Here is a 27,435-nt window from a genome sequence, read left to right on the forward strand (position 1 = left end):
TTTTTTTTTTTTTATAAACAAACTCGATCCTTTATTATATGTCCACCAGGATATCCAGGGTAAACGCATTATAACACAGTATATTATTCTTATAATACGTTTTACATATTGTTAAATATGATTTTTAACGAACCACACGCAAAAACAACACACAACGTTGGAATAGTATTATACGCTTAGCTATACGTGTAGCTATATATCTATGTATAATAATATTACAATTATAATCTTTATTAGGTAATATATTGTGATGAAAAGTATTACGTTATTATTTATATTATTGTTATTAAATATGTACCCAGGATAGGAGGGTAATAAAAAAACACTGCAATTCCAAAAAGTGAAAATAGATTTATCATTGAGTCCAGCTCAATGATGGCAAATACCAAAATGTATATAAATATGAAAACAGATCACAGATTGGCGAAACTCGATTAGAAACGAAATCCTATTCTACACTAGTGTTTTTATACAGTTAAATAATTATTAACAACGTAGCTATATGGGCGTAAATGGGTGTAAATGGACGAGCTCATAAGTACAAAAGGCCATGTGCTTGTGTGTGTAAAAAAGTTGGAGTGGATGTGTGGTCTTTCTACTTTTAATGACGACCCTGATCTCTCTCCGCTGCGATATAGCGATCGGTGTGTAAAGAATAATATTTTACAGAAAATAGAAAAAAGCGCTTTTTAATCGTTATTAATAATTTTAAAAGTAAAAAAAATAACGTAACGTCCCTGTTTTTGTTGTTCTCGCAATGGCTCCACCGGCCGTCCCTGTAAATACTCTGTGATCCAAAATGTTCGAACAAGCGTGAGACAATACATACAAACACACATAGGTAAGTATATATTATAAAACAACAAAACTGCATACTAAATGGTAACGGTATACTTGCTCGCGTTCTCTCACTCTTTCATCATTTTTTCTCTTTCTTTCTGCATTTGCTCGAGATATTGATTGTTTTTTATGCAATATATAAAATATAAGTCCCGTGTAACAGGTATAATCGTAACAAGTCGTCGAATACGAACAATGTAAAAAATATATATAAAGTGAAAAATCAAACAAAAAGAAAGAGGAAAACTCTAACGTAAAAAAGACATAATACATGAGTATATAATAATATTAATTATACGTTTTTAAAAATTGTTTACATGTGTCCACCGTCACCAGGCTGAAATCCCATGTGATGCATGTGTTGAGCCGTGTTCTGGTGTTGTTGTTGCTGCTGCTGCTGCTGCTGTTGCTGTTGTTGTTGTTGTTGCTGCTGCTGCTGTTGTTGTTGTTGAGCGAGCAAAGCGGCCATTTTCGTTTCTTTCTTCGTCCGTTGCTTCAGGTGAACCTTGGCGTGCCGTTTTTTCTCGTCGCTACGGGCGAACTTGCGGCCGCACACGTCGCACGTGAACGGTTTTTCGCCAGTGTGCGTCCTAATGTGCGTGGTCAGGTGGTCGGACCGGGAAAATGATCGCATACATATCCGGCACTGGAACGGTTTTTGGCCGGTGTGTATGCGTATGTGCCTGGTGAGCTCGTCGGACCGAGAAAACCGGCGGTCGCAGTGCTCTACCGGGCAGGCGTACGGCCGTTCGTGCACGGGAGTCTTGCTGGGCCGGTTGGGGTACTTGCGCGGCTTGACCGGCACCAGCTTGAGCGGCAGTGACGACTGTTGGTACACTTGCGACAAGATCTCGTGGCCTTTGCTGGTCGACGGGTTGTACTCGGCTAATTGAACGCTGTAGGCGCCGCCACCTCCTTGCGACACGCTCGACGAACCCGGTGACTGCACGTCCACGTTGATGACACCGCCAAACTCTTGTTTGGGGATCATTTGTTGTTGCTGCTGTTGTTGCGGCTGTAACTGTTGTTGCGGTTGGCCGTACTCGACGGGCGAGTCTAGCCAGTGATACTTGCTCACCGGCGACGGTTGCTGCTGCTGTTGTTGTTGCTGCATTTGCATTTGTTGACCGCGGTTGTTGTGGTAAATGAGATCCTGGTCGTTTCCGCAACTCGTGTACGTGGGCGGTTGCTGTTGTTTGCCGCCGCATTCTATGCTCAGCCCGAGTAGTTCCACTTGACTTTGTTGAGATCTGTCGTCGTAATGCGGACTCGAGCCGTGGTAAGAGGTGGGCGTGCTCGACGACTGCGGCTGAAGCAGGCTGAACAGAGGTGGGAATATGTTCTTGTCCGGGCTGGGTAGGAGCCACGACGTGTTTAGGTGGTTGCTGTTGTTTGAGGAACTGTTTGAGGTCGTCGGCGGTACCACCGTCTGCATGGGACTGTTGGTCGAGAACCTGTAACTAATCCTGGACGACATACCGGCCGACGGGTTGTTGGTCGCGTACATGACGTCCTGTCCGCCGGCTGCATCGTCCTGATCTGGGTCGACGCCGATGGCTTCGGTTTTCAACTGTAGCGACACTTCGAGCTTGTGTTCAACGGCGTTCCGATTGACAACGCTGTCGTCCGTGTCCTGCAACGAACCTGCGAACACCCGAAATGGCAAACCGTTAACGAGACGTTAAAAACCTACAAAACTAAAATAATAGTAATCGCGTTGTGGCAATGGCAAATCACAAGGACAATGCTAAGTTTTTTCTTTTCTTTTATGGGTCAGCAGACCGCTTAACTTTCCGCCCGTAGGTTTAAAACCCAGTAGTGGCTGCGATTTAGCGGATATGCGGTGATTATACACGAGTTTTGTGCATGTAAGTATGCCGAATAACGAGGGGAGACGACGGTTAAAAAAAACCTATGTAAGAATATATGCAAAAAAAAAAATGAAATAAAAAATGTACAGCAAAAAGTAATATTATTTTTTGATGGTAATCGAGAGTCGACCGTGTTGTTTGTGTACACTCGGTCTTTACGAACAACGGCGGTCATGTCACATAATTTTTGGATTTTATCTAGAAGGCGGCGGCGGCCACAACTGGTTTAATTCGTATAGTTGATATGGGTTTTTTATATCTTTCTCCGTTCTGGACGACCCGCTTTAACATATGGACTGTCGTGCGTTATGAACCCCAGCACACTAACTAGACATTACAAGTGTTCTGTCAGTAATCGTCAACATAATATCATTGTCAATACAACAGCGAAACACTGCAACGGGTCACCTACTTTTGGTAAACTAGTAGAACGATCGTCAGGATTTACATGCATAGTGCGGGTTCAGCTTACGGTATACTATATTAGTCGAGGAAGGAGAGTGTTTTCTTTACTTAATAGCTATAAGAATCCCATGTCTGTTGTATTATTACACCCTATGTAGTTTGGTGGCGCGGTATATTAAAAACGAAACGAATCAGGCGGCACCTTCTCGCTTAAGACTTGATTAGTTTATCATTTTATTTTAAAAAACTCTGGTAAGTCATTAATTATTGCCAAAACGGTAATCAACTCTCACAATATAACTCATTATGACACGGTTTATGACTTTTTTTTGTCATTTTAATATTATAAAAAGTACTTGTTAATCACGCGGTTAAGTTATTCACGCTTACTTAAAAAAAAAACACAACGGACAATAACAATAAAAACGTCTGCTCCGTCTGGCTCATGCTGAGTCGAACGCACGTGGGGATTTCCGAGAATGCGCGGATTGCCGCCATTTTTCAAACTAACAAAATCAATCCACAGATTTGTAAACCGCCGGGACGACTTTTTCAGGAATAAAAATAAAAAGGACCGGTTGAAATATCAGACGGGGTCGGATTAATATCGTTACACTGGTCGCAATCAATTTTGCGTATACATGATGTTATTGTATAATTTAAGGCACGTCGAGGCAATATGGCGATATTATGGTGGCGTTTCGCCAAATTTCTCCGGTCGAGATGAATTTTTATTTGTAAAAGCAAACAGCACTCGGCCGACGAACGAACACTTATGGAAACATTTAATATCTATTAAATTTTGCTGTAAACGATCGAACGTTAAAAATAAGTCAATTTAAAAAACTATCCTATTTATTTCATAAATAGAACATGATTTTTGTATGTATATTTTTAAAGCCCATATAAAGTATCTAATATCTAATATTATCAACAAGCCGGTGATAAAACAAATTGCTAACAAGGTTATACACTTAAGAGATCCGCGGTTGAGCACCACCGGAGGCTGTTCAAACGTCCTGTATCGATCGGTCCGGTGAGCGTTTACTACCCCGCGGTTTTTTACCGGTAGGCTCCCTGGGCGGGAGAAGGAGGACACCGACAAGGCCACGACTTTCTTCCCATTCATGTTCTCGCAGACGGCGCGAGGGGGGCCCCTGGTCGCACCACCCTTTTGGACGCGGCGGTTATTGATCAGCGGCCGGGCCGCACGCACCGTCGTGGCGTCCACAATGCCACGGCCACTCCGCCTCCGCAACGGCGTCCCTCTGAGGCCGTTCAACCCCGGTCGCATGAATGAACGGCCTTCACCGGTCGCCACCCTCTCGGCCCGCAAACTGTGGATTAGATTATTGCCTCCCAGGGTTCTGTGCGCCCGTGTGTACGCGCGTACCAAACGAAATTATAACAACACGGAGACGAAAATGCCGAGCAAAGGAAAACCGAAGAAGATAAAATAGAAAATAAATTGCGGGATTTCGCTTTCAACGGTAAAAGGCAGTCGTGTGCCAACGAACTACAAAAATCGATCTTCCGAGAAAACCGCACCCCAGATGCCGAAGTACTAACCCTGTCGACCCTCTTCCATTTATTATTATCTGTGCTTAACTAGATTGAAACCTATTCCAAAAAAATTGGCCGCGGCCGGATGCTAATTTACAAAGAATATTATATATGTATAAATATAAAAACTTATAATTTGACCATATATATATAAAAATGACTATACAAAATTTAACCATCAAATATTTTCGATTTACCTCTACTATAAATTAACATTTTTTAACCAGTAACACGACAGGAGAAAAACAAATATTATCAACATTAATAATAATTAAAAAAAGTTATATAACTTAAAAGACTTGAGAAAATATTACGTTTACCAATCATCTATTTTTTTTTCAAGTTGTTTGGCGCCAAGACCGTTATTATATGATTATCAAAATTTTCATAGTATAGGTAAAAAACGAAAATATTTGTTTTAAACTAGCGTTTTAAAATGGTCGTTTTTTTTTTGGTTTAAAAGCGGTAAAGCTAAAAGAATATGCACCTGTGATTAGTGGTGGTTCGACGACCGTGGACGGTCCGAAGAACGAGGGTACTTCGGCGCTGGTCGTCACCGGCGTGTTGAGATCCGTGCCCGCGTTTCCCTGTGCCGGACTATGGCACGCAGAATTGCCGGCACCGCTGCCGCCTCCGGTGGCGGCGCCGCCTTTGTACGGTTCGAAGCTGAGCACGTTAAAGTGTCCGGCAGCCGCGGCCGCGGCAGCCACTGTGGTCACTGCCGCCGCGGACTCGGCTAGCAGATATGGATGGTGGTGGTGATGATGATGATGGTGGTTACCGTGATGGTGAGACCCGACTACGCCGGGCTCCAGGGCGGTGCACTCCATGATCATGGTGGCGTCCTGCTGTTGCTGGTGGTGCTGATGGGCTACTGCTGCTGCTGCACCTGCGGCACACGCGTCACGCCGGTCACTACTGTTATTATTGTTATTAGCTGCGACGGTGGTGCAGTCGTTGCGGTGGTCTGCGGCGTAATCGGCGGGCGGCGCGCGGTCTTTCGGATCAATTATTGGGCCCCGGGGCGGCGATTCCGGCGATTCGACCAGCTCGATGTCGTGGAACGGATACCAGTCGTCCGGGGGAGGCGACCACGAGCTGGGGGCCAGGGGCACGCGGATCACGCACCTGGACAGTGCCAGGCCTACGTTTGGGGTCGCGGCGTTCGAGCGGAAAATACGGTGCGGCGCAACACTAATAGCGGGCGGCGACGTTCAAGCGGACTCGCGAACCGATGTAATGAATGTTTTTTTTCGCCAAATTTATTATTCGTCTTCGCGGATTCGCATTTTTTTTTTTTTTTGATAAAAAAAAAATATATTCAAATATGCGTTGAATTTAATATTATATAATAAAAATAACAACAATCGAGGACGCGTTTGATACAGTTTAACAATAATATAATTTATCGCGCACCGTTCGTATGCACAGTATAAATCGACGAGATGAACACACAACCACACGCTTACGCTCACGCTCACGCACACGCACGTGATACTGGCGCCGGTGGACTTGTTGAACTGAAGGCGCGCGCGGCGCGTGTAGTGGCGGATACGACGGCGGCGTATACTGAAAAATAAGCGCACTGCCCACACGGCGCGCGGGTCGACGTATAGCGTCGTTTTATGAATGAAGCCCGTCTCTGTCCCATATATGGATGGACGCAGGACGCCGCCGGGCGGTGGTGGCTGCGGAGGCGGCGGCGGGCAGGAGCCCTGGCCAATGGCAGCCCGCCCGTACCCGTGACGTCAGCGTGACATCACTCGCCGCCGCCGTCGCCAAAGCGCGGACGACCTGCCGCACACGGGCCGCCACACCGCCGGCCGCCCCACCCGGTGGCTCCCACTCCCACCTCCTGTCAACCGGCCAACACGGCGCTACTACCTAAGTGTACTGCGGTTACGGTAGGGATTATGGCTTATTTCCCCATAGCCCCCCTTCTCCCCATTGCGTTGCGGTCGTACACGCCTAAAGGAATAATTGTTTTTCGCCAATCCCCCCTCAGCACCCAATCAAACATTATCGCCGCATCCCCAACCACGCTAATGGTTTTTGACATGATTTCTTTTTTATTCATAATAAACATTTCCAAACGTCGTTAAGTATACCTATAGCAAATAATATACTAACATACTACACCAATGAATACATTATATATTATATTCGACACCATAATACTTTGATCTGACTGAACAGTCGCAATAGAAAATGTGTTTTTACATTAGTTTTTGTTGCAGCTTCTATGGTCGCTGTTAATATTTTCATTTGATTCGATAATTATAATATTATAGTTGGGAACCTAGGTATTATGCTTATATAAAAAATATGTCATCAAATGAGGTCGTAAGGGAAACTCGTCTGATTATATTATATTAATTCGAAAGTATTCAAACCTACGTACGACATCGTTTTTATTCAAACAACTACTTTTGTGTATGATCTTTAGGTAACGTATATTGCCTAACACTTTTTTTCTGTCGTACTCTTACTGTTTGTTGTATGTTTTTTTTAATTTGTATTAAAGGAGATTTATAAAATAGTCCCAAGATAGATATTTTTAAGTGGCGCAATTGGAGATTATGCGTACTCTGCGAAAGCGACTTCAAACGGCGAATTTTTAAATGTATTATATTTTTTGCAGACCTTGTGTTGTTTATATAGCAATGTCGGTTAAATTTTGAACAGACTCGGTCAATGGAGAGTTACAAAAAACACTGCAACAGTCGTTTTGTGACATAAACACATCGATCGTTTCGCATTTTTGAATTAAAGGGACTTACGAATTGGGATGATTTACTTTTTCCCTTTTCGTTTGCAAAACATTATGCGGGTTAACAACCCCCGTGGGTCGTTTTGACCACCCTCGCTACCATACTTGCTTTACGGCCCTGGTAAATCGATCGGGGGCCGAATTGTTTTGAAGGTCAAAAGACAAAACGTGTACCGCTGCTACTCGAGCCCCGAGATGGTGTTTAAATTCCTGGCGGTCTAAGAAATACGCCTAATGAGTGTCAATATCTTTGCGGTTTTTGGTCGAACAAAAATAAGGTTTAACGCATGCATAGGTATGAAGCCAACGGTTATATAATTAGGTATCATGTCGCCACCTGGTGTCGTGACAACAATTTTTTTTATTTCTGCGAAATAATTTCTTATTATACCTATAGTGAATAATTCATCGTGCCGGGCGGCTGGTAGGCGGGCCCGAAGGGGTTGTTGACTATGTGGCATTTACATTTTTTAACAGGGACGTTTTTGGCGAATAATTTAAGAGTGTAGCCGCTATATGACCGCCGTCGTCGTCAAAACATTATATCCCGCCGAAGTATTATTTTCCAAATTTAGACAATAGTATTAAAAAAAAAAAATAATATCCAATATTCGGTAACTGAGCCGGAAACATGTTACAAAATAAATCTAAATATCTTATACCTGTGTACACAAGTATGTCAACCTAAATATGCTGAAGAGATTTATTGGTGATTGAGTTTTTTAATCGCCAAATACGGGCCAAAATCGCAATTACCCACGACTTCCTCCTCAAATCAATTGGTGTGCAATAACGGTATTGCTTAATAGGGTGTTGTGTTGTTTTTCAAATATTTTACTAAGTAAATTTTTTTATGTCCGCATTTAAAATAAGACCCGTCACCGACGCATTCGAGTTTAACTGTTTGGCTTAATTATGTTAAATATATTTTTAGCAGTTAGGCATGAACGCGTTTTAATTTCGGCGGCGAATCAAAAACAAACGTGATTTGTCTGCGGTTTTTTTTTAGCCTAGAAAAGGCTTGTCATTGTACGAATTGTGTGCGGTGTGTACCACATAGTAGCAGTAACGCCACACCAAGGGTCAAGCTTTTAATATGTATATGCTTAAGTATGAGTATATTTAAAAATAGACCTGACATCCGCATTAAGTTATTTCCAGTGCTGTTATTCACGTCAGGAAATAACAATTACAAAATTGTATAAAACTCCAAACTTTAATTCATAAAAACAAAATATACACAACAGCCAAAAGCAAAGGAATTATTAAAAGTTGTAACAAGTTCATAACAACGATTACAAAAGTTTTATCACATTCATAGTACGAAATATTATATATTTTCAATACAACTTTGTGACGTATGGCCGGTTTGTTTTTTTGAGTGGAGAAAAAAAACCACATTAATTTCAAAAGGTAACAAGTTCGATCGGTAACCGTATGCAGCTGTTAAAATAAAATTAATACCTACATTATAGTTTTTTATTGTTTGGAAAAAATATTATCCGTTACGTATGAAATTATTTTGAACACTGAATGACGTTTGGGTCGATTTAAGCTGTCGCTGTTGATGATGTGTTTTTTGTTTAACTCCTAGTGGCATGTAATTGTTTATTGATAAGTTATATTTTTGTTGGTCGTCTTCAGATCCGAGTAAAACACTGAACAACCGCTTTTACGTATACAACAAATACAATTGAAAAATTATGAAAATACAATTATCCGCGATAACCTTCACTGATCGCTTCATTCAATATTGATCATTGAACACTGAACAAATACGGTATTGAAACAGAGTTAAGTTTAACTACATCACAATCAATAATAATTGCCATTTGCTAACGAAAACGCACATGGTGTAATCGAAAGTAGACAATTATTATTTCCACCAAGTTCAATGTATATGTTGATTTTGTTTTAAATATTAGTTTTTCATACATGTAGTTATTAAATAAATAAGTTCTTAAATCACATGTTACCTTCAAATATAAAATGTAGTGAATTTGAAAACATTGGCTTGAGTGTTCTGCTTGGACGTATTTCACAAAACTGTTTAAACTCGTGCACGGTTGTAGCTTAAGATGGACATTTAAATATAGTTATATCTTAAACAACGTCCAACAGAATAGTTACTAGAAATGGTTACTTGTTTGTAGAATAACCCATCATGATTGGTCATTACATTTTTTTGTTTACCAATTGTTCGTTTTTTATGGTACAAAATAAATTCAACTTTTATTTGATCAAAATTAAATTTTGCAAATAATATTAGTATCAAAAAAGTTGTTATTGCCATTTTTCATGTACATTTAATTTTTTTTTTAATTTTGAAATAAGAATAAGTATATAGGAAGATTTAAATGCGCCGGTCCTTTGGTCCTTCATGTTTGGCCTGTTCCTCAATAATTTGTCCTAACGTTTTCCAGTGACTTTTTATAAATAAATATATAATTAAGAGCGAAATTTTGAGAATTCTCGTATAAGATAATACCTAAATATATTTAGGTGTTATATAACCTATATATTCTACGGACTTGAAGTTTTACACATAAATTTAACGCTGTGACCCAATTGGCTTCTAATTTCAGTCCGATTGAAAATAATAACTTACTAAAAATCGGCGAATCCATTTTCATATGAACACTGAAAAACGGTATAGTTAATTTTTTAACGTACCTACTTAACGTTCAACCTTGACTTTATTTTGTTGCTAATTTTTGTTCTCGATTACATGATGTAGCCTCAGTTAGATATTTTATACTGTGTATACACACGGTTCATAATATAATGTGTACATTATTCATTATTTATAGATTATTATTGAACACGTTTATATAAAAAAGATAAATTTTTATTGTATGTATAAAAATACAATATCTTGTGTTTTTTACAGAGCCACGTGTAACCAAAACGATGGTTTTCAACAATACAATGCGCATTTTACTTTCGTGTTGTACATGCAGCTTTGGTGACAGATTATTATGCATAAATAAATGTAAAGCTGTAGTGTTTATGTTGAACGAAAAATATGTTTGTTGTTTTTATTTTCTACAGTCTTATCAGTTACACGAGGTATCGATTTTTTTAGCCGGTACGTGCTGACGCTCTCTCTGGATGCAAGTATAAAAAATATATGTGTGTTCTACACGAGTTAGGCTCCTCGCAAAAAGGACAACGGCACTTTTCCTCTTTCGGAAACGTGAGACCGGAATGATCTCGATCGGGCCTGCACGTGTTGCGAAAAATTTGATTATAGCTGACTTACGGGATATACGGTCCAATGTATGCCCTTTATATTACAAGTAAATATATATTTACCACCATAGTATGTTGCATGACGCACATGAACACAGTGTAGTTCCACTGCGCTGGATGTTGAACTGTTTTATCTTTGATATTTTTTACACAATTGTCAACCCGTTTGTGGTGGATTTGAGTTTTAAAATAATCACACAACTAAATTCAGCAACAGCATCGGTGTGGTGACAAAAGTAAAAAATAAAAATCCAACGGGTATGCAATATGCTTATCTCACTATCTTTATCTATCCAGATGTCCCACATATAGATAATATGTTTTCCCCGTTCCGAGATTATTGTGTGACTAACTGTTGGGAACATCTAAGATACAAAAGCTACATGATAACCATAAAGCTACAAAAGTGATCTCGTATAGTTAATACGGCTTTATTCAATATTGAAATAAGCTTTAAAAATAACCATTTTCAACACTTAAACCTGGTATTTGGGTATTATTCTTATAATTGTTAATGAGATAAAAACTTTAGAAACTTTGTTCATATCGATGGATTTTGGTAAGATAGACTTGATAAATAAACGGACTTTAAAGTCATTGTGTTATTATAATGTTTTAGTATATCTGTTTAATTAATTATAATTATTATTATGTTTTGTATATGTTACAGTCATAATAGACCATGTATTATTTTGCTAGTGTACCTATCGCATATTATTTTGTTATGACTGCGGTGAATTGTTCGTTTGTTTCATGTTCGCCCTCTGATTCTTTTTTTGTGTCTGTATATTATATTGTATATAATATAATATTATGTGGAATTTGGACGGCCCACGAAATCACGGTTCTAATTTTAAACTGGCCGGTAGCCCGGATTCAACTATTTCTGGTACATGACGACTAAAAATCTTTTTCGGTTGGAAAAAACAAATTTTATATTCGGTTAGTCTTCTATATTTTTTTCTTCTTCGCTTTATGCTAGCGCCACACCGCCGTTGCCAACTTTTCTACTGTTGTTTTAGTATTAATATATATTAAGTACTCTTTTGTTTGTGTGTCGCTCTTAAACAAATTAAATACATCTATCTATAGCTACCCTATAGCATACATTCCGTTTTGACGCTTCAGACATAATATTTTACCGTGTGTCGCATACGGTCAAGTCCAGTCGAATAGTTTATTTCTTTTAAGAAGTTAATTATAGTGTTGTGTATAAAAGAAAAGTTAAATCAGTTAGTACATCGCCAATCGACGTGAATAAATAGGATAGCAAACAACAAAAATTCCCATCGTATAACATACATATTGTATAGTGTATATATAATATTATGACTATCAATTTAAATAAATCTATTATACTATCAATTCAAAAACTTCATGGCAAATAATTACTATTAAGCAATTATTTTTTTCAATCATCGACGCCTACGCTTCCGCAGCTATTGGCCGATAGTTACAATAAATATTATTTTATTTATTATTAAAAAAAAAAATACTTTATCAATATTAATATTATGTAGCCGTTTTTCTGTAGCCTCTAATTATGTTGATGGTTTTTTTTTTAATTATTAAATTATTATATCAACTACACATGAGAAGATTACAAACATAACTTGTTAAGCAGATAACGCCTAGAAGAAGAAGAAGAAGAGTCTCATCTAATTATTCTCAAGGAAAAAATAAGAAAAAAGGCGTAATAACATTAAATATCCTAGTTATTAATAAAATTCCTAGAATAATAAATATTATTATTATATTATAACATACTTGTAAATTAAACTAGAAGTTCGCAAATCAGTATACATTTTTTCCATTTTAATTTAGAAGACTTTTTCGAGCATTTGTCAATTCTCGTGTATTAGATTAAGAAAATCCTTCTTATGCTAACGCCGACATGTATATATTATTACATTAATAACGCCACAATGAGCGCATATACATGACGTGGGACTTCTAAAAATATACATTATACTTATATACACTGGATTTCGACTATTAACGCTGACGTCTTAGTATTTGAATTTTGGCAGCACTTTTGTGTTAGGATTTTTCCTTTATGTGAATTCTACAGTTGTTGTCACAGCGTAAATTTTACAAAAATCAAATACATGTATAGTTTATCTATGACGAACTTGTTAAAAACAAGATTGTTGTCTGGAAAAACTGCTAGGGCGAGTAAAAAGCGAGAAAGCCATTTGCCACAGCCTAGGGCTGCAAAACCAACTATACCCCTCATATTATGCGTCACTTGACTATATAGCACAGTATTCTATAAACAACACTGTGTGTAGATTTTACAATGTCAGTCATAATAATTTGTTAAAATACAACTCTTTTCTGTTTCACATATTATGGTTTGAATAAAAGCCAGAATGCATTTATGTACTAGTTTATTTTCAAATTGTAAAAAAAATCGTGTGTCATGCAACTAATTTCGAGCCAAAACGGTGCCGGGACAATTTTTTTTTTTAAATGAAATTAACCTTTTTGCTTTGATGTCAGCACAGTGCACAGACACGATACGCGGCGGTTTGTTTGTTTTTCACAGCGTTCTGGCGTAGGTACTTTGCCAACCAGTACACTAATATTTTCATGGTTATTTTATGTTCTCTATGTACTCTATACGGTCCAGAGAGCACTCAGCGTTTACAGGGTGATTCATTAAGGCTAAGACACTGTTTTTTTTTTTAATTATTAATAATTTTGTAGTTTTCCTTTTTGAAGACACTTAAGTATATGTTATTTAACAAATATATAAAAAAAATTTGTTTTTTAACAAATATATTAGACAATAATCAAGTTTTTATTTTTTCCAGAGCTTTATAAACTTAGTTCATCGTAATCATCCAAAAGTGGTTATCGACCAGTCAAAATGTTCAGCAAATTATTCTTAATTTGAAAGGTTATTAATTACCTATGTAAGTCACCATTAAAGTTTCAAAAGTTGATAAAGCTCTGGAATATACTAAAAAGTTAAATATTTATCTAGTAATTTTCAAGTATTGTAAAGTAACATAAACAAATTTTTTTCCAAAAAGTAAAGCAATTATTTAAAAAAAAAAACGAATGTAAAAAGTAAACATTTTTGTTTTTCTGAATCACGTGTTTGATTGGTTTACTACAGTTGTCCACGATTACCAATTTGGGTGACTTTGTCCTTACACGGAAAACATATATTGTTAGATCTACTATAATTATGGTAAATATAGACATATAATACATTTATAGATTATTATAGTCAGAAATAGCTAAACAAATAGTCAGGCCAACTAAATTTTTAGTTGTTTAAACTAAACATTTAGTAATTTGTTGGCCCAACTATTTATTTAGTTATTTCAACTATAAATGTATTGCGACCCCTATATTAACCATAATTATAGTTGATCGAACTATGCTTGTTTCAGTAAATTTTAACTATTTAAATATCTTTAAAGTTTTATTTTTGAACTTTTATTATAAATAGTTTATTGAATTTCTTAATATTTTTTCCCTCGACTACAAAATATAATGATGTTACTAATATCTATTAATTTGAAAAACGTTTTTGAACAAATACAGATTTATAACAATTGAGCTGGTTATTTTTTTAATGATTTAGGAATTTAATAGTATTGCATTTGTCATCAAGCATATATCATTCGGCTCTTAAATTCCAAAGGTAAATCCTATGAAAGGTATGGTTTACACTCCTCGAAATCCTGACATCGTTATCCTATTATCATAACGTCAACGTCTTGTGTCGAGCATATCTTAGCCTTCGACACATCTTTTTTTTTTAATTTTTAGGTTTTTTTATAGTATCTACTGGCCCTTGTTGTCCAAGTTTTACAATCCATTTCCATAAAATCCACATTATTATCATTAAGTTTTACCATTGTGTTTTTGATTGGCACTTAAAAAAAACACACACAGTAATAGGTGTAAACCCGCACACGTTAACCGCTGCGACTTGTCGCACTTTGCGTGCAACCATTTGTTCGCGGGGCCTTCGTGCATTTGCATTATACTTCTGAGAAGCAGTTTCTCGTGTAATTACAAACAATAAAAGATGTATCCAGCCATAGCAACCCATCGCCCCGGACGCGAATTACACCTTGTCTTCTCTCGCACACACATACAGATACAAACTGCACGCGCTTACAATAATATAACATATAAAAATAATATAAACGACATTGGTTTCGTACGGCGGCAAGCCACCTCGATGTGACTTTTTATACTTTTTTTTTTTTAAGTTGTTGTTTTCTTCTCCCGCACACGTTGCACGTGCTCGTATATAAGTATCGAGAGGCAATAAAATATCGGATTTTATCGGACCCGCAAAATGTGTGTGTATAAAATATAGAATTTCTCTCTAGCCGGGTATGTAGATATATGTTTTTTTTTTTTTTTTTATCATTCTCCACCTCACATAGTCATATACTACTGCAACAGTACACAGATACACAGTATCTTCACGAGTATACATATATGTATAATAATAAAATATATATAATATAGGCACGCATACGTGTGATAATAACTCTTATGCGGAGCCGCTGCCGTACACGCCGGCGACTTATCGGTCCAGACAATCGACGAACCTCTCCAAGATAGTTGCGCAATAATATTATTGCTTTAATACCGTCCAAACGCGATTGTTCGTGTCGACGAGTTCGCCTGTACGACTACCAGAACTCGGTCAGTTACCGCGTTTAATTTTTGATTTTTAAATATCACAAACCGTATACATATGTTTAAGTGTTAAGTATTTTTGAAAATATACATATTAAAAACTAAAAATACTTGTACACTACATCTTTGGTAACTTTTACGATTTCTTAAATTCTAAAAACTACAATGTTATATTATTTATAGACCCTGGAAGTACCCTTTTACCGTATTTCAAGTCACCTATAAAAATTGAGTAAAATATGACTAATGGGTGGTTGGTTAACGTATTTCGTCCAACCCAAATACACTTCATACATACAGTACGTTTTTCTTCATCGCTACTTGGTACACTTAAAATTATTGTTTAGCTTTTTTCAGTAAATAAACTGCAAAATCCCCAAAAAAATGTAAGCCAATCAAACTATCGAATGATTTAAAAAGTAATCCAAATTTTATCGAAGCTTGGGGAGGATGGAGTTAGACTGAACGTCTTAAGCCACCGCTATCTATAAAGCTACGCCTATAATATTACTATGGGTCTACTCGTCTAGTTACGTTAACGTGTATAGGTAAGCGACACATTTTTAACAACAGCTATACCTATACTACGAGTGTGTGTATATTTATAATATTGACACAATATTATAATCAGCCACACATGTAATGCCGTTATGCAGGCGAAACTAAAATTTAAACTATTGCGTCGCGAGCAAATAAAACGAGTAAACATATTTTGTTTGGCTGTATTGACAAACAGCGTCGCACTGGGGTTCAATAGAAAACCGTCCCAAGTTCAAAATCCCAATAACTATAAATATTGTACGGATATTCATTATATGGAAATACAAAATATTATACTAGTTATTATGTACAGAGTGATGCATTTAACATGAGACTCATTTAATCGAAAAATATAAATATTTTAAACGTTACTTTATTCAAAATACTGTTAGGTACATATTGTACTAAATTTTTCAATATATTTTCATCTTCATCCCTTTAACGTAAAAAATTGTATTGACCGAATGTAGTTCTCTCTGTTGGCAATCCAACAGAGAGAACTAAAAAAGGTAATTCGAACTGAAAAAAGACAGTGGGAAATGAATCGTATACAAGATATAGAGACGAACTACAAGACAAATGCAAAAGTGTCTTTTGGCAGATGCAATGAAATAAAAACAGGCTATAAACCCAGAATGACCATTCTGCAACAAACAGATGGAACACTGATTACGGATGGATCAGATGTGGTGGAAAAGTTCAGAGAGATGTTCGAGGAACTTCTAAATAAGCCAATGCCAGAAGAACTAAGGAATACTCGGGTAGTATCAGTCGAACAACAGCTGAATGAACCTACAAAAGAGGAAATACAAATGGCTATCAAAATGCTTAAAAATGGAAAGGCCCCAGGAGAAGATAGCATAACTGCGGAGCTCCTTAAACATGGGGGGAACATGATTACGAAACAAATGGAACAATTAATAAATAAGATAAGGAAAGAAGAAAAAATACCTGAAACTTGGACTTTGTCAATTATATGCCCTATTCACAAGAAAGGGGATATCATGGATTGTAGGAACTATAGAGGGATATCACTACTCGACTCTTCATACAAGATTCTGTCAAACATACTTCTCACCAGACTAAAGCCATATGGTGAGGAAATAGTCGGTGAGTATCAAGCAGGTTTTAGAGCAGGGAGGTCAACAGTGGACCCAATTCACACCATCAAACAAATAATGGAAAAGAGCTACGAGTACAATCAGGATCTCTTCTTATTATTCATCGACTACAAGCAAGCGTATGACTCCATAGTAAGAGAGGAGCTATGGATAGCAATGGAAGACTTAGGAGTTCCTACCAAGTTAATTAGACTGATAAGATCATGTTTACAGAACTCCAAATGCAAAATTAAGGTCAATGATTATATGTCTAAGGAATTCGAAGTTAAAACAGGATTATGACAGAGAGATGCACTGTCTCCCATGCTTTTTAATATTGCATTGGAATCGGTGGTTAGAGGACTGTATGACACTGACGTAGGGATTAGATTACTAAATAAAAATATTAACCTATTAGCATACGCGGACGATATAGTGCTAATTGGCAAGACAGAGGGCGAAATTAAGACTTTAGCAGAATTACTTATAGAGAGAAGCAAATCCATGGGACTAATGGTAAATGAAGGAAAGACAAAATATATGATATTATCGCGTAAAAACAACAACCAACAAAGCTTAGCGGTAAACGGAATGCTTTTTGAAAGAGTTAATACATTCAAATACCTCGGGGTGGAATTAAGAGCAGATGGAGATAACCATAGAGAAATCCAACAAAGAATTAATACAGCTAACAGATGTCCCTTCGCCCTAAAACCTGTTTTCAATTCTAAGTTTGTCTCATTTAAAACAAAAACTATATTGTACAAAGTAATTATACGTCCAATTGTTTTATACGTGAGTGAAACATGGACTACTACAAAAACAGATGAGCAAAAAGTAGCTGTTTTCGAGAGGAAGGTGCTAAGAAAGATATTTGGCCCAAAAAAAGATCGCTCAACCGGCCTGTGGGAACGACGGACCAATTTAGAACTTAGGGAATTATTTAGTGAGGCAGACATAGTAGCAACGCTGAAAAGCAAGCGTATTAGCTGGGCAGGGCACATATGGAGAGCACAAGACCAGATAACTCGAGAGGCAACAAAATGGATCCCCAATGGAAATAGGCCACTAGGAAGGCCAAGACAAAGATAGGTAGATAGAGTTAAGAGTGACCTGCAAATGCTAGGAGTAATAAACGGCGAAGAGCTAGCTAATGACAGAGAAGCATGGAGGGATGTGGTGGTTGCGGCGAAGGGCCTAAATGGCCTATACTAAGCCAAGGAAAGAAAGAAGACCGAATGTATTGAAAAATATTGTACAAAAGCAGAAAAGTATTATGTTCAAAGTATAAATATTTTCCGAACAAATTAATTAGATATGTTAAATAGATCAATTGCATAGCATTATAAACCGTCACGCGACGGAATACCGTAGTGACGATTAATAGCTGTCATTAAGTATATAATAATAATATTGTATTTTAATTAAATATTGTTTTGCATTATCAAGGCGAAATAAATTTTTATCGATCACCGGCGGACGTGCTCGACATTTGCGTATGCGATTCATACACTTGTAAAACGCACACCGATATCCATTTGTTATTTTTTACATACCTATTTACATATTAATATATTATACATAGATATTGTGTTATTATTATTATTATTATTATAATATATTTCATAGTTTATACTACGCGGAATCGTTTTGTGTGTAATAAAAACAAAACGATTTTATTGTATATAAAATTATATTTTTTACACGCGCCGCGACTTGGATATTTACTAACACAAATCTACTCTTTTTGTTTTCTAGCTTTTGCGTTTGTGATTCTGTTAACTGTAAACTACTATGTGTACAAAGTATATTTATAATTTATAATAGTTTGTGCGCACTAACAGTACATCAAGATACGGTTTAATTTTCATTTTATTAAATAATATCACACCCCGGGGTTTGTTTGCCCTCAGCGAGGCTACGCACGCGGGCACTTAAGCACGGTCGATTCTACCGAATTACGTCATAGGTGGTCGAACTCCGTTTTCGCGAGGTCTAAGCGTTTGCGCGGTAAACGTGCTCGTGTTTATTCATAAAAAAGGAAAAGCGAGAACAGGGTAAAAAGAAACAGCTCAATCATCCGTGACCACCAAAATGAGTAGGCGTAGGTATGTCGATTCGGGGCTCAATGTTTTTTTTTATCATCGTCTTTGCCACCACACTTATATCCGGCAAAGGGTTTTGGACAGACTCATCGTGCGATATAAACACTAACGGAATGTCTGTAAATATTCTAGCAACTGGAAGGGAGGCTGGGCGGTTTAGACAGGGTTTTTTTAAAAAAATGTTTTATTAGCTTTCACCGAGAAGGTAGGTATTGCATACAGCGTTTAGACATGTTACAATCTCTTAAAAGTTAAAACTTCCCTAATATTTCGATAATACATACTACGTCTAAAGATTATTTAAATTTTTAACTAATTTTAATAATTAAGAAATGTTATAGTGCGCTGTTGTTTGAGCTATAAAAATATGTACATTGGAAAAGGTTTTTTTTTAATTTTAAATGGGTAGGGTGAACTTTTAAAATTTATGACCGATTAAATTACTTTACTGTTTTATAAGCTTGCTACAATATGAAGAAATCGGTTCAGCGGCTTATAAGATATCGCGGGTCCGGACTTAAAAGTAAAAATAAATAATGTCAGTAAAAATAGGGCTGCCAGTGCACATACAAAAAAAAACATAATATAATAATTGTAAAAACAATATCTTCTCAGTTCTCAAACAACCCTTTCGTAGTTCTTAGCTAGTTATGGCTGTGTGGCTACTGTAATTTTGTAGTTTTAAAAAGTATAAATTCACTTGTTTAGGCTTTAATAAGAAAAATAATGATGAAATAAAATATAAATGGTTACATTTTTACCCGACTGCGGAAGGAGGACCGGCCGGTATAATGTGTTTTGCTCACTCGAGTATTGAGTGTAATAAAATACACATGTGACTTGAAGGAGCGTGTTAAATTGCTTGAATCTTTTCAGCACTAAACTAACGACCGCGCCGATGATACAAAATTTAAGCGAATTGTCATATGTGTGGCAACAGCTTCCATACATTCACTATATTATTAATATTATGTCCACGAGCCTTTACTGAAAGATTCGCAGTTAAAATAACGATCAATTATGTACAGTTTAAACTATAGACGAGCGTAGGGTGTTTGTTAAGTTTTTATTGGGTGCTCGACAGCAACAGACGTTTAGTGTTCGTTGTCCCGTAAGTATTTTTGTATAATTGTACAAAAAACGTAATCGATTAGCAAGTTCAATAACAAAACCGACGACGTCATAGAGTAAAGTTTCCTTTTTTTGTATCCATAATAAAACTATATAATATTGCATGTACGTCATCGCGGACGGGGTGGTAATTTGTTCTCCTGCCGTAGACACACCACAACCCCTTTGCTCATTGAATAATGAGTGTAATACAATATATAACTCATTAGTATAAGTATTTTTTATTCACATTACCAGTACACGCGCCATACATCGATTGGCGGCGGCCACCACAAATATACGTGAATGGACTATGACGTCACGGGCGTGTGCCGACTGCAGACCCGGAAGAGGTGGAGGGGTGGGTGGTGTTCTTAGGACGGGTAAGGGGTGGTTGGTAAGTACGCGCGTTATACCCTACCGCCAGTAACTCTCTCACTCTGGTTCCGCCCTTTCCTCCTCTGCGCCCGGCATTTTGGTCGACGTTTCGTGGTCAAGGTCGGCAAAGGTCGGGCGCGTGTGCACGCGTGGATCGCGCCATTGAAGATTTCCAAGTGGGAAATTATTCATCATAATGAATAATATAATAATATATTAAATAACAATAGTATGTATATTATATTGTAGCGGTAATAAATAACAAGGCCCGGGTAAAGTTTCGGGTAATTGACATTCTTCTCTCTCAAAACTAACTGAAATCTAAATGATTAAAATCAAATATGTTTTCTAGAATTGGTCGATTCCGTCTGAATTTAAAAATAAAAAATAAAAACGTTTTTTTTATATTCGGTATTCTTCCCCGGAATAAATAGATTTGATTTATTCGGATTATTTTTAAATGATATTACACCATAATTTTGTATTTACATGCGTGGACACGATCCGTGATATTTGTATTTGAAATTTAGTTTAGAGATACATAACATTGTCAAATAGCTGCTATTTTACTAAAGTATCTGTTAATAAAAAAAAAACGGATCCGCATACTTTTTTTCCCATGGCATCTATTCTCTTAGTGTTTATAACATTGATTGACCAGCTACTTTTAAATTGATAGCAGTTTCACGAAATAGGGACTATTTTAATATAACCCTTCTCTAAACACTTGCATTTAACACTTAAAAACAATGAAACTAATTTCAAAATTTGGTGCCCCTTAATTATTGTCACACATCCACCCCACCCTAAACGAAATTCGGGAAGGAAAAGAGTTTAATTAATATTGTTTCTGTTGTCATAGTAAATTTATATTGTTCTCGGCGGTGCACACGTGTTGATGCAAAAAAAAACCTACACGTGGGACAAATTGTTATTACTGGGAGTCCTTTGTACATAAAAACGGGCTCGTAGATACTCGATATTTAGCCTGTGTGCACTATTAAATTCCATCAAGTCAGCTGTTGCTCTGCATCTACTTTTCAACTTGACTTTAAATTAAAAACAAATGTAATTATAATATTATATTCAACCACAAACCATTTCAAACAGCTGCTTACGATTAACTGGAGTTTATTTATTAAAATATGTTTAACATTTAACTTAAGAATAAGTTAAATTAAAGAACCATCTACATACGATTTCGGATCTATAGAGGTGCTATAAAAGTAGTTCGGTTCACAGGAAAGAAAGTTATTATGTCTTCAGACAGAAAAAAAACATCTTGACAAAACCAATACCTTCTCGCTATCGCATAGAAGCTAAAACATAAGAATGGTCTTTGAATTACAATATTAATAAGTATTATGCAGCGCAAGCAAAATTTTAAGTATGTTTAAGTTATAGTTCAATTAGAATATTTTTATTTAGATTACATTTTGTGTACAATTAAATTAATATTGATTAGAAAAATCACCAACTTGAAGTTTGAAGCTAAAAGTAGAAAAATTCACCCTACCTCTTCAAAATCGAAATAATACTAAAAATTAACATACTTCAAAATACAGCAGTAATTTTACAAAAAATATTCAAATATGTTCCAAACTGGTTTGAGGTATCTATTTCTTAAATATAGCGCTACCAATTTGCCGTAAAGTAACTAATAATATATCTTTATCTTTTTCCCTCATTCTTTGAGCATAGTTTTTAGTTTGGATAACATCGAATTGAGTCCATCCTACTTTTAGTTATTTGAATTGAGTCCCGTTTCTTATCTTAATATGTTTAAATTGATTACGTAGATAAGATCGTAAGCATAGTCTCCTTTGCTATTATTAGGAGGGAATTTGCACGGATTTTATTGAATTGAGTCCCAAATAAACAATGAAGTTGGACAGTTTCCCCTCAAAATTTGGTGTGATTTTTCAGCAAGTACTAATCGGACAACTAACAGTTGTGAAAGTTTTCATGCAAAATTAAATGCATTGTTTCACTCAGGACATCCGAATATTTTTATTCTTGTTGTCACTCTTCTAGGCATACAGTCAGATACCTATATTAAATTACGAAGCAATGCAAAAACAAAAACATGTAAAAAAATATTGGAAAAAGAACAATTTTTACGGGAACAGATTATCAAATATCAAAATAAAAAAATTAGCAGATTTGACTACTTAAAATCTGTTTCATTAAAATTATTCTGTTTCATTTTGAAAAATTATTAAAATAGAAAGTTTTTTTTGACCATTTATAAACAAGCAAAGCATTTTTAAGCAAGCACACACATTTTTGGGAGACTAATCAGCCAACCTCCACGTGGTGTCTCCTGGATAACGCTAATAAGCTGAAGGGACTCAACTCAAACAACCAAAAAAATATTTGTTGGACTCAATTCCGACAACCCACAAATATTCGTGGGACTCATTTCAATATTTAGGACTCAATTCAATATCACCGTTTAGTTTGAAGGTCTAAACATTTTTTTATAGAAGTAAAACATTTTGTCATTTATAAATAAGTAGTCCACACTTCAAAGTCATAAAAACATAAAAGTGATCATTTTATCTTGCCCTAGTTTTCTTTACTTACTATGAAATGCGAAGTATCAAATTGAAATGTGCACTATTTCGGTTTTTTAATTATACTTTTTATCACACTAACTCTCATCTATTTTCAAATAAAAGTTTCAAGCAATACACTAATTTGATGTATAAATGTTATACCTACAGCTTTATGCCTTTGACGCATTGAAATCGCCTTATAAAAATTGCGTATCGTCTCTAGATCTCAGTCCACTCTCAGAGATACAAAAATCTGATTAGGCTATTGAGATTAAATTTAAAATATTAAACGCAGTACTGCAGTTCTATTAAAATATAACAGTTAAAAAATTATTTTATTTTTTTCAATAAACACGTGGAGGAATTTGAAATGTAATCATTGGAACTATTTTTACGAGTACATGACTATTTTTTAAATTAAAAGAAAAAAAATCTTTACCGACAAAGTTATCTACTCTTGAAAGCGCTGCGTATGATCATATTATATTTTATTCGTGATTATTTTTCCAGGGCGAAGACAGTATATTTTTATTTAAATAAATCATTTAAAGAGTGTGAAATATTATTATAATATGTAAAAAAAATATATATACTTATTATCAAATTGTTTTTTGAGTGATGAAATGTGCATATTATATAACAGTATTTAAACATTTTAGATGTCTTTTAATCATTAATAATAGTTATTGTAACGATGAAATTAAAGAATATAATAAATTTTTTTTTCTTCAAATAATTGTCGGGTAAGAAAAAAATGTTTGCTGAATTATAGGTTCACTTGTCATGACAGAATGTTGTCTAAAAAATAAAATGTATGAATAGAATATCAAATTTTGCAATTATTTTTACATTATTTATATTAAAAGAGAAAAAAAATTGGTTGCATTTTAAATAATCGACTGTTATACTGAAACCAAACATTTAGTTAAAGTTAACTTTACTTTTAAAAGTACTATTTACTTAGTTAACATTTTTTTTCAGTGTGAGTATTTAGTATTAACTAATTTTGTAATAAAATAATTAAACATAATATTACTTATATTATTGTGAAATTAAGGCGAACCACGAGAAATAACAGTATAGGGTTACCAAACATATGCAGTTAGCTGTTAGGTTATATTATATAGTTATTAGTTAGGTTTGAATTATAGAGTAAGGTATATAATATAAAGTTGTCATTGTATTATGTTTGAATGTATAGTAAATTTAACAAAAAAATAAAGAGCAACGCCGCAAGTGTTATTAGTTTGACGAAAATAAAAATTGTTTCTGATTTGGTTGATACTTTATTAAAGGTGTATATTTAAAATAAGTCAACCATAGTTTTTAATTGATTAGAATAAGTAAAAAAAGGAAAATTATTTAAAAATATTTAAGTATATTTATAATTTATTGTAATTTTAACCGTGAGCTGGAGCGTTTTGGCATGCAAACATGACTTTATATAACGTGAAACCGGATCGAGGTGTATCATAAACGATTTTAATTAACTGCTTTCGTACACACACACAATCAGATTCTAAATTGAGTTTATAAAACGATTATTATTACAGTGTGTACCTCTAGTTACTACAGTGTCGCCCACTCGGGACACCTTGGGTTTACTGGCCCTCCGATCAGGCGCGCACACTGCCATATAAAGTTATACACGGCCATACCTGTTTTTCTTTCTTTCTTTTGTGCACGTAAAACGTTTTGAGAAAACGACGTTGTATACTATATATTAATAATATTATTATTACTATTATATATGTATAAATGTTTAAAATAAAAAACCTAACTCAAGGCCTCCGATAAAACAAACTGTAGGGTGTATACCTACCTCTTTCAATAAAAATAATAACATACGTCTGACAATATATACACATATAGATAGTAATAATTATAGACTACCAATATTATGATGCTTTAAGTTTTCATAATTATACTTAACGCCAATTTTACTTTAATATTTCACTTGGACTACTTGTGTTGAGGGACAACGCTTCGCAAGAGACTCCTATTAGAAGGTCACAGATAAATAATAAATATACATATATAATATATTTTATGGATTAGTGTAGCGCACGTGTGGGCCGGACGCATGGTTTTGTATGTCCATATCTGATCAAACTTTTTTTTTACACACAATCTCATTTTTTGAAGTTAAATATAATTTAGAACTTAATCTTAACGACGTGTAACGCCTACCAACTGCTTTGTAATTTATAAATTTTAATTTGGAGTGAAATAAGTTAACTTGTTAAGGGTGATTTATATTCATAAATTTCTATGGCAGTTTTTATAAAGAACCGATTTGATTCATGGCAATCTATTAATAAATGCAAACCGTTTTTAAGTTTTCGGGGAGAACTGACTTGAAATTGTTCTGGACGAAAACCTCTAAAATGAACTAGTGTACAACGAAAGCATTAATTGGAAATCTTAACTGCGGATAATCTGATAACAAAGGCATCACTTAATTATGAAGTATAGGTAATAAGTATAATTATTATTCGGAAGCTACATAGCATAATGTTGACAATTAAGACAATGTTTATAAACAAATCCATAGTGCGGTGTTCTATACTTGTATAATTAACCTCGATTAAAAATATGGACTATGAACTTGTCGAAAATAAGCACAATAGGTATATTATATTATGTACAACGACCACGTGTAATAAGATATTAATGCACTCTTGGTTTTTCGGTATTTGAGACGAATGCATTAATTGTTAAACCCTAAACTATGGGAATCGTTTCCTATGTATTTTCATGTAATTTACATTGTTTTTGAACAGACGACGTGTGTCCGGATGAAGTGTACGGGAAGAAAAAGTAATGTGAGTATACCCGCCAGCGGATTTAGAGCTATTTACAAATTAAAGTACACACACACATACACATACCGATGCCATAATCAATTATAAATACTAGTAATAATAATTATGTTTGGCTCGCACACACGGTGCACGTTTGTTCATACGGAGAGAAGCCTCGAGGGCCATAGAAGAACATCTTGTGTATGTGTCTATATTAGAAAGAACAAAAAGGTATCGTAACCGGGATCCGATGTTATCACGTTGTTTTAATATGTTTTAAAGTATATTACTATCAACCAGAGGTATAAAAACACACGGCCTCCTATGTTCAATATCCATTGTCCTATGATAATGTATAAACGTATTCTTATTGCCCATACAGTTTGAATTACAAACTCTTAAGATTATTATGTATGCTGTAATACTAAACGTTCATGTACAAACGGTTTTGATGAGTAAATTGATTTAATCAAACCCAACGCAGTCAGTAGTTATATTATATTGTGTTGTCATTTAACACAAGAATGCATGTATTTGAAATCGCACTTCGAATGCAAGTAGTAGAAAGACATAAGGTAGGGCAAAGAAAGAACCGTATCGTATGCATATCGTTTTACCATGTTAACATGTTGCAAGTGAAGTCAACTTTTGAACGATACTTCGAGCCGGGGTAGTTGTACCTTCCCTATTTAAATAGCGGTCGGTTAACGGGCGCAAAAAGGCGGACTCAGCCGATTCTCAATTGGTGCGTTATCGCGTCGTAGTTGATTTTATCGCCGGAACGCGAGTACATATTTAGAGAAATGAGGTGCGAGCGCAATGTTTTCGATGGGATTCGGTACGGGGGTGGAAGGGATATCGGCCACGCGGCGGTCGGGGAAGGGGGAGACGTACCTGTTGATGCACCGCCGCCGTCCAGCCAATCGACAAACAGCCAATCGTCGGCGGCCGCCGGCGGCAGGTCCCTGGTGGTGGTCGTTTGCTGTTGTAGTCTCTGCAGGGCTCCGCTAGTGATGGTGGACGTGGACGGCAGCCGGCCACCGTCCGTCCGACGTGTGTCCGGTTCCGCGTGCAGACGCCCCTCCTCTCGGTCCGCCTGCGCCGCCGGACCGACCCGTTGGCGTCGCCTCAGCCGCAGGGACTTGCCGCCGCCGTCACCGTCGTCGTCGTCGCCACCGGCCGCCGCACCGGTCTTTCTCATGTCCCGCGCACACCAGCAGCCGTCGGTGCGGTGCGACGACGGCCGCCGCCGTCCGTGCCATGGTCAGCGCAGCGCATCGGCCGGCATCCGGCGCACCACCGGGCGTAAACGACGGCGGCACAACGGAAGCGATGAAAATAAAAAATTAAACAGAGAAACAATAATAAACGCAAACTACAGCAGAGAAAAAAAAACACCGAAAGCGACGAAAAATCGGCACGACGAACGTACAAGCGGCGGCTGCAGTCGCGGTGTCGGTGTCGT

General features: G+C 36.3%; 1 protein-coding gene across 1 annotated transcript; it reads right to left on the bottom strand.

The window, feature by feature from the left end:
- On the bottom strand, positions 1 to 27,036 carry LOC126833391 (early growth response protein 1-B). Its single transcript, XM_050564693.1, has 3 exons — positions 26,865 to 27,036; positions 5,167 to 5,568; positions 1 to 2,484 (listed from the first exon to the last, which is right to left on the bottom strand). The coding sequence occupies exons 2-3, from the start codon at positions 5,513 to 5,515 to the stop codon at positions 1,154 to 1,156; spliced, it is 1,680 nt and encodes a 559-aa protein (XP_050420650.1). The 5' UTR covers positions 5,516 to 5,568; positions 26,865 to 27,036; the 3' UTR covers positions 1 to 1,153.
- Between the last annotated feature and the right edge of the window lie 399 nt (positions 27,037 to 27,435).

The sequence above is a fragment of the Adelges cooleyi genome, unplaced genomic scaffold, assembly GCF_023614345.1.
Source record: "Adelges cooleyi isolate 19-005CV unplaced genomic scaffold, UGA_ACOO_1.1 ACOO_flye_CR_arks_rails_tigmint_CR_PRNA_2, whole genome shotgun sequence".
NCBI classification, from domain to species: Eukaryota; Metazoa; Arthropoda; class Insecta; order Hemiptera; family Adelgidae; genus Adelges; species Adelges cooleyi.

Excerpts from the sequence above, each read along its gene's own strand:
- LOC126833391 (XM_050564693.1), bottom strand. The coding sequence starts at position 5,515 with ATGATCATGGAGTGCACCGCCCTGGAGCCCGGCGTAGTCGGGTCTCAC. Across the intron at positions 2,485-5,166 it reads CGAACCACCACTAATCACAG|GTTCGTTGCAGGACACGGAC; the intron begins GTGCATATTCTT and ends GGGTGTTCGCAG.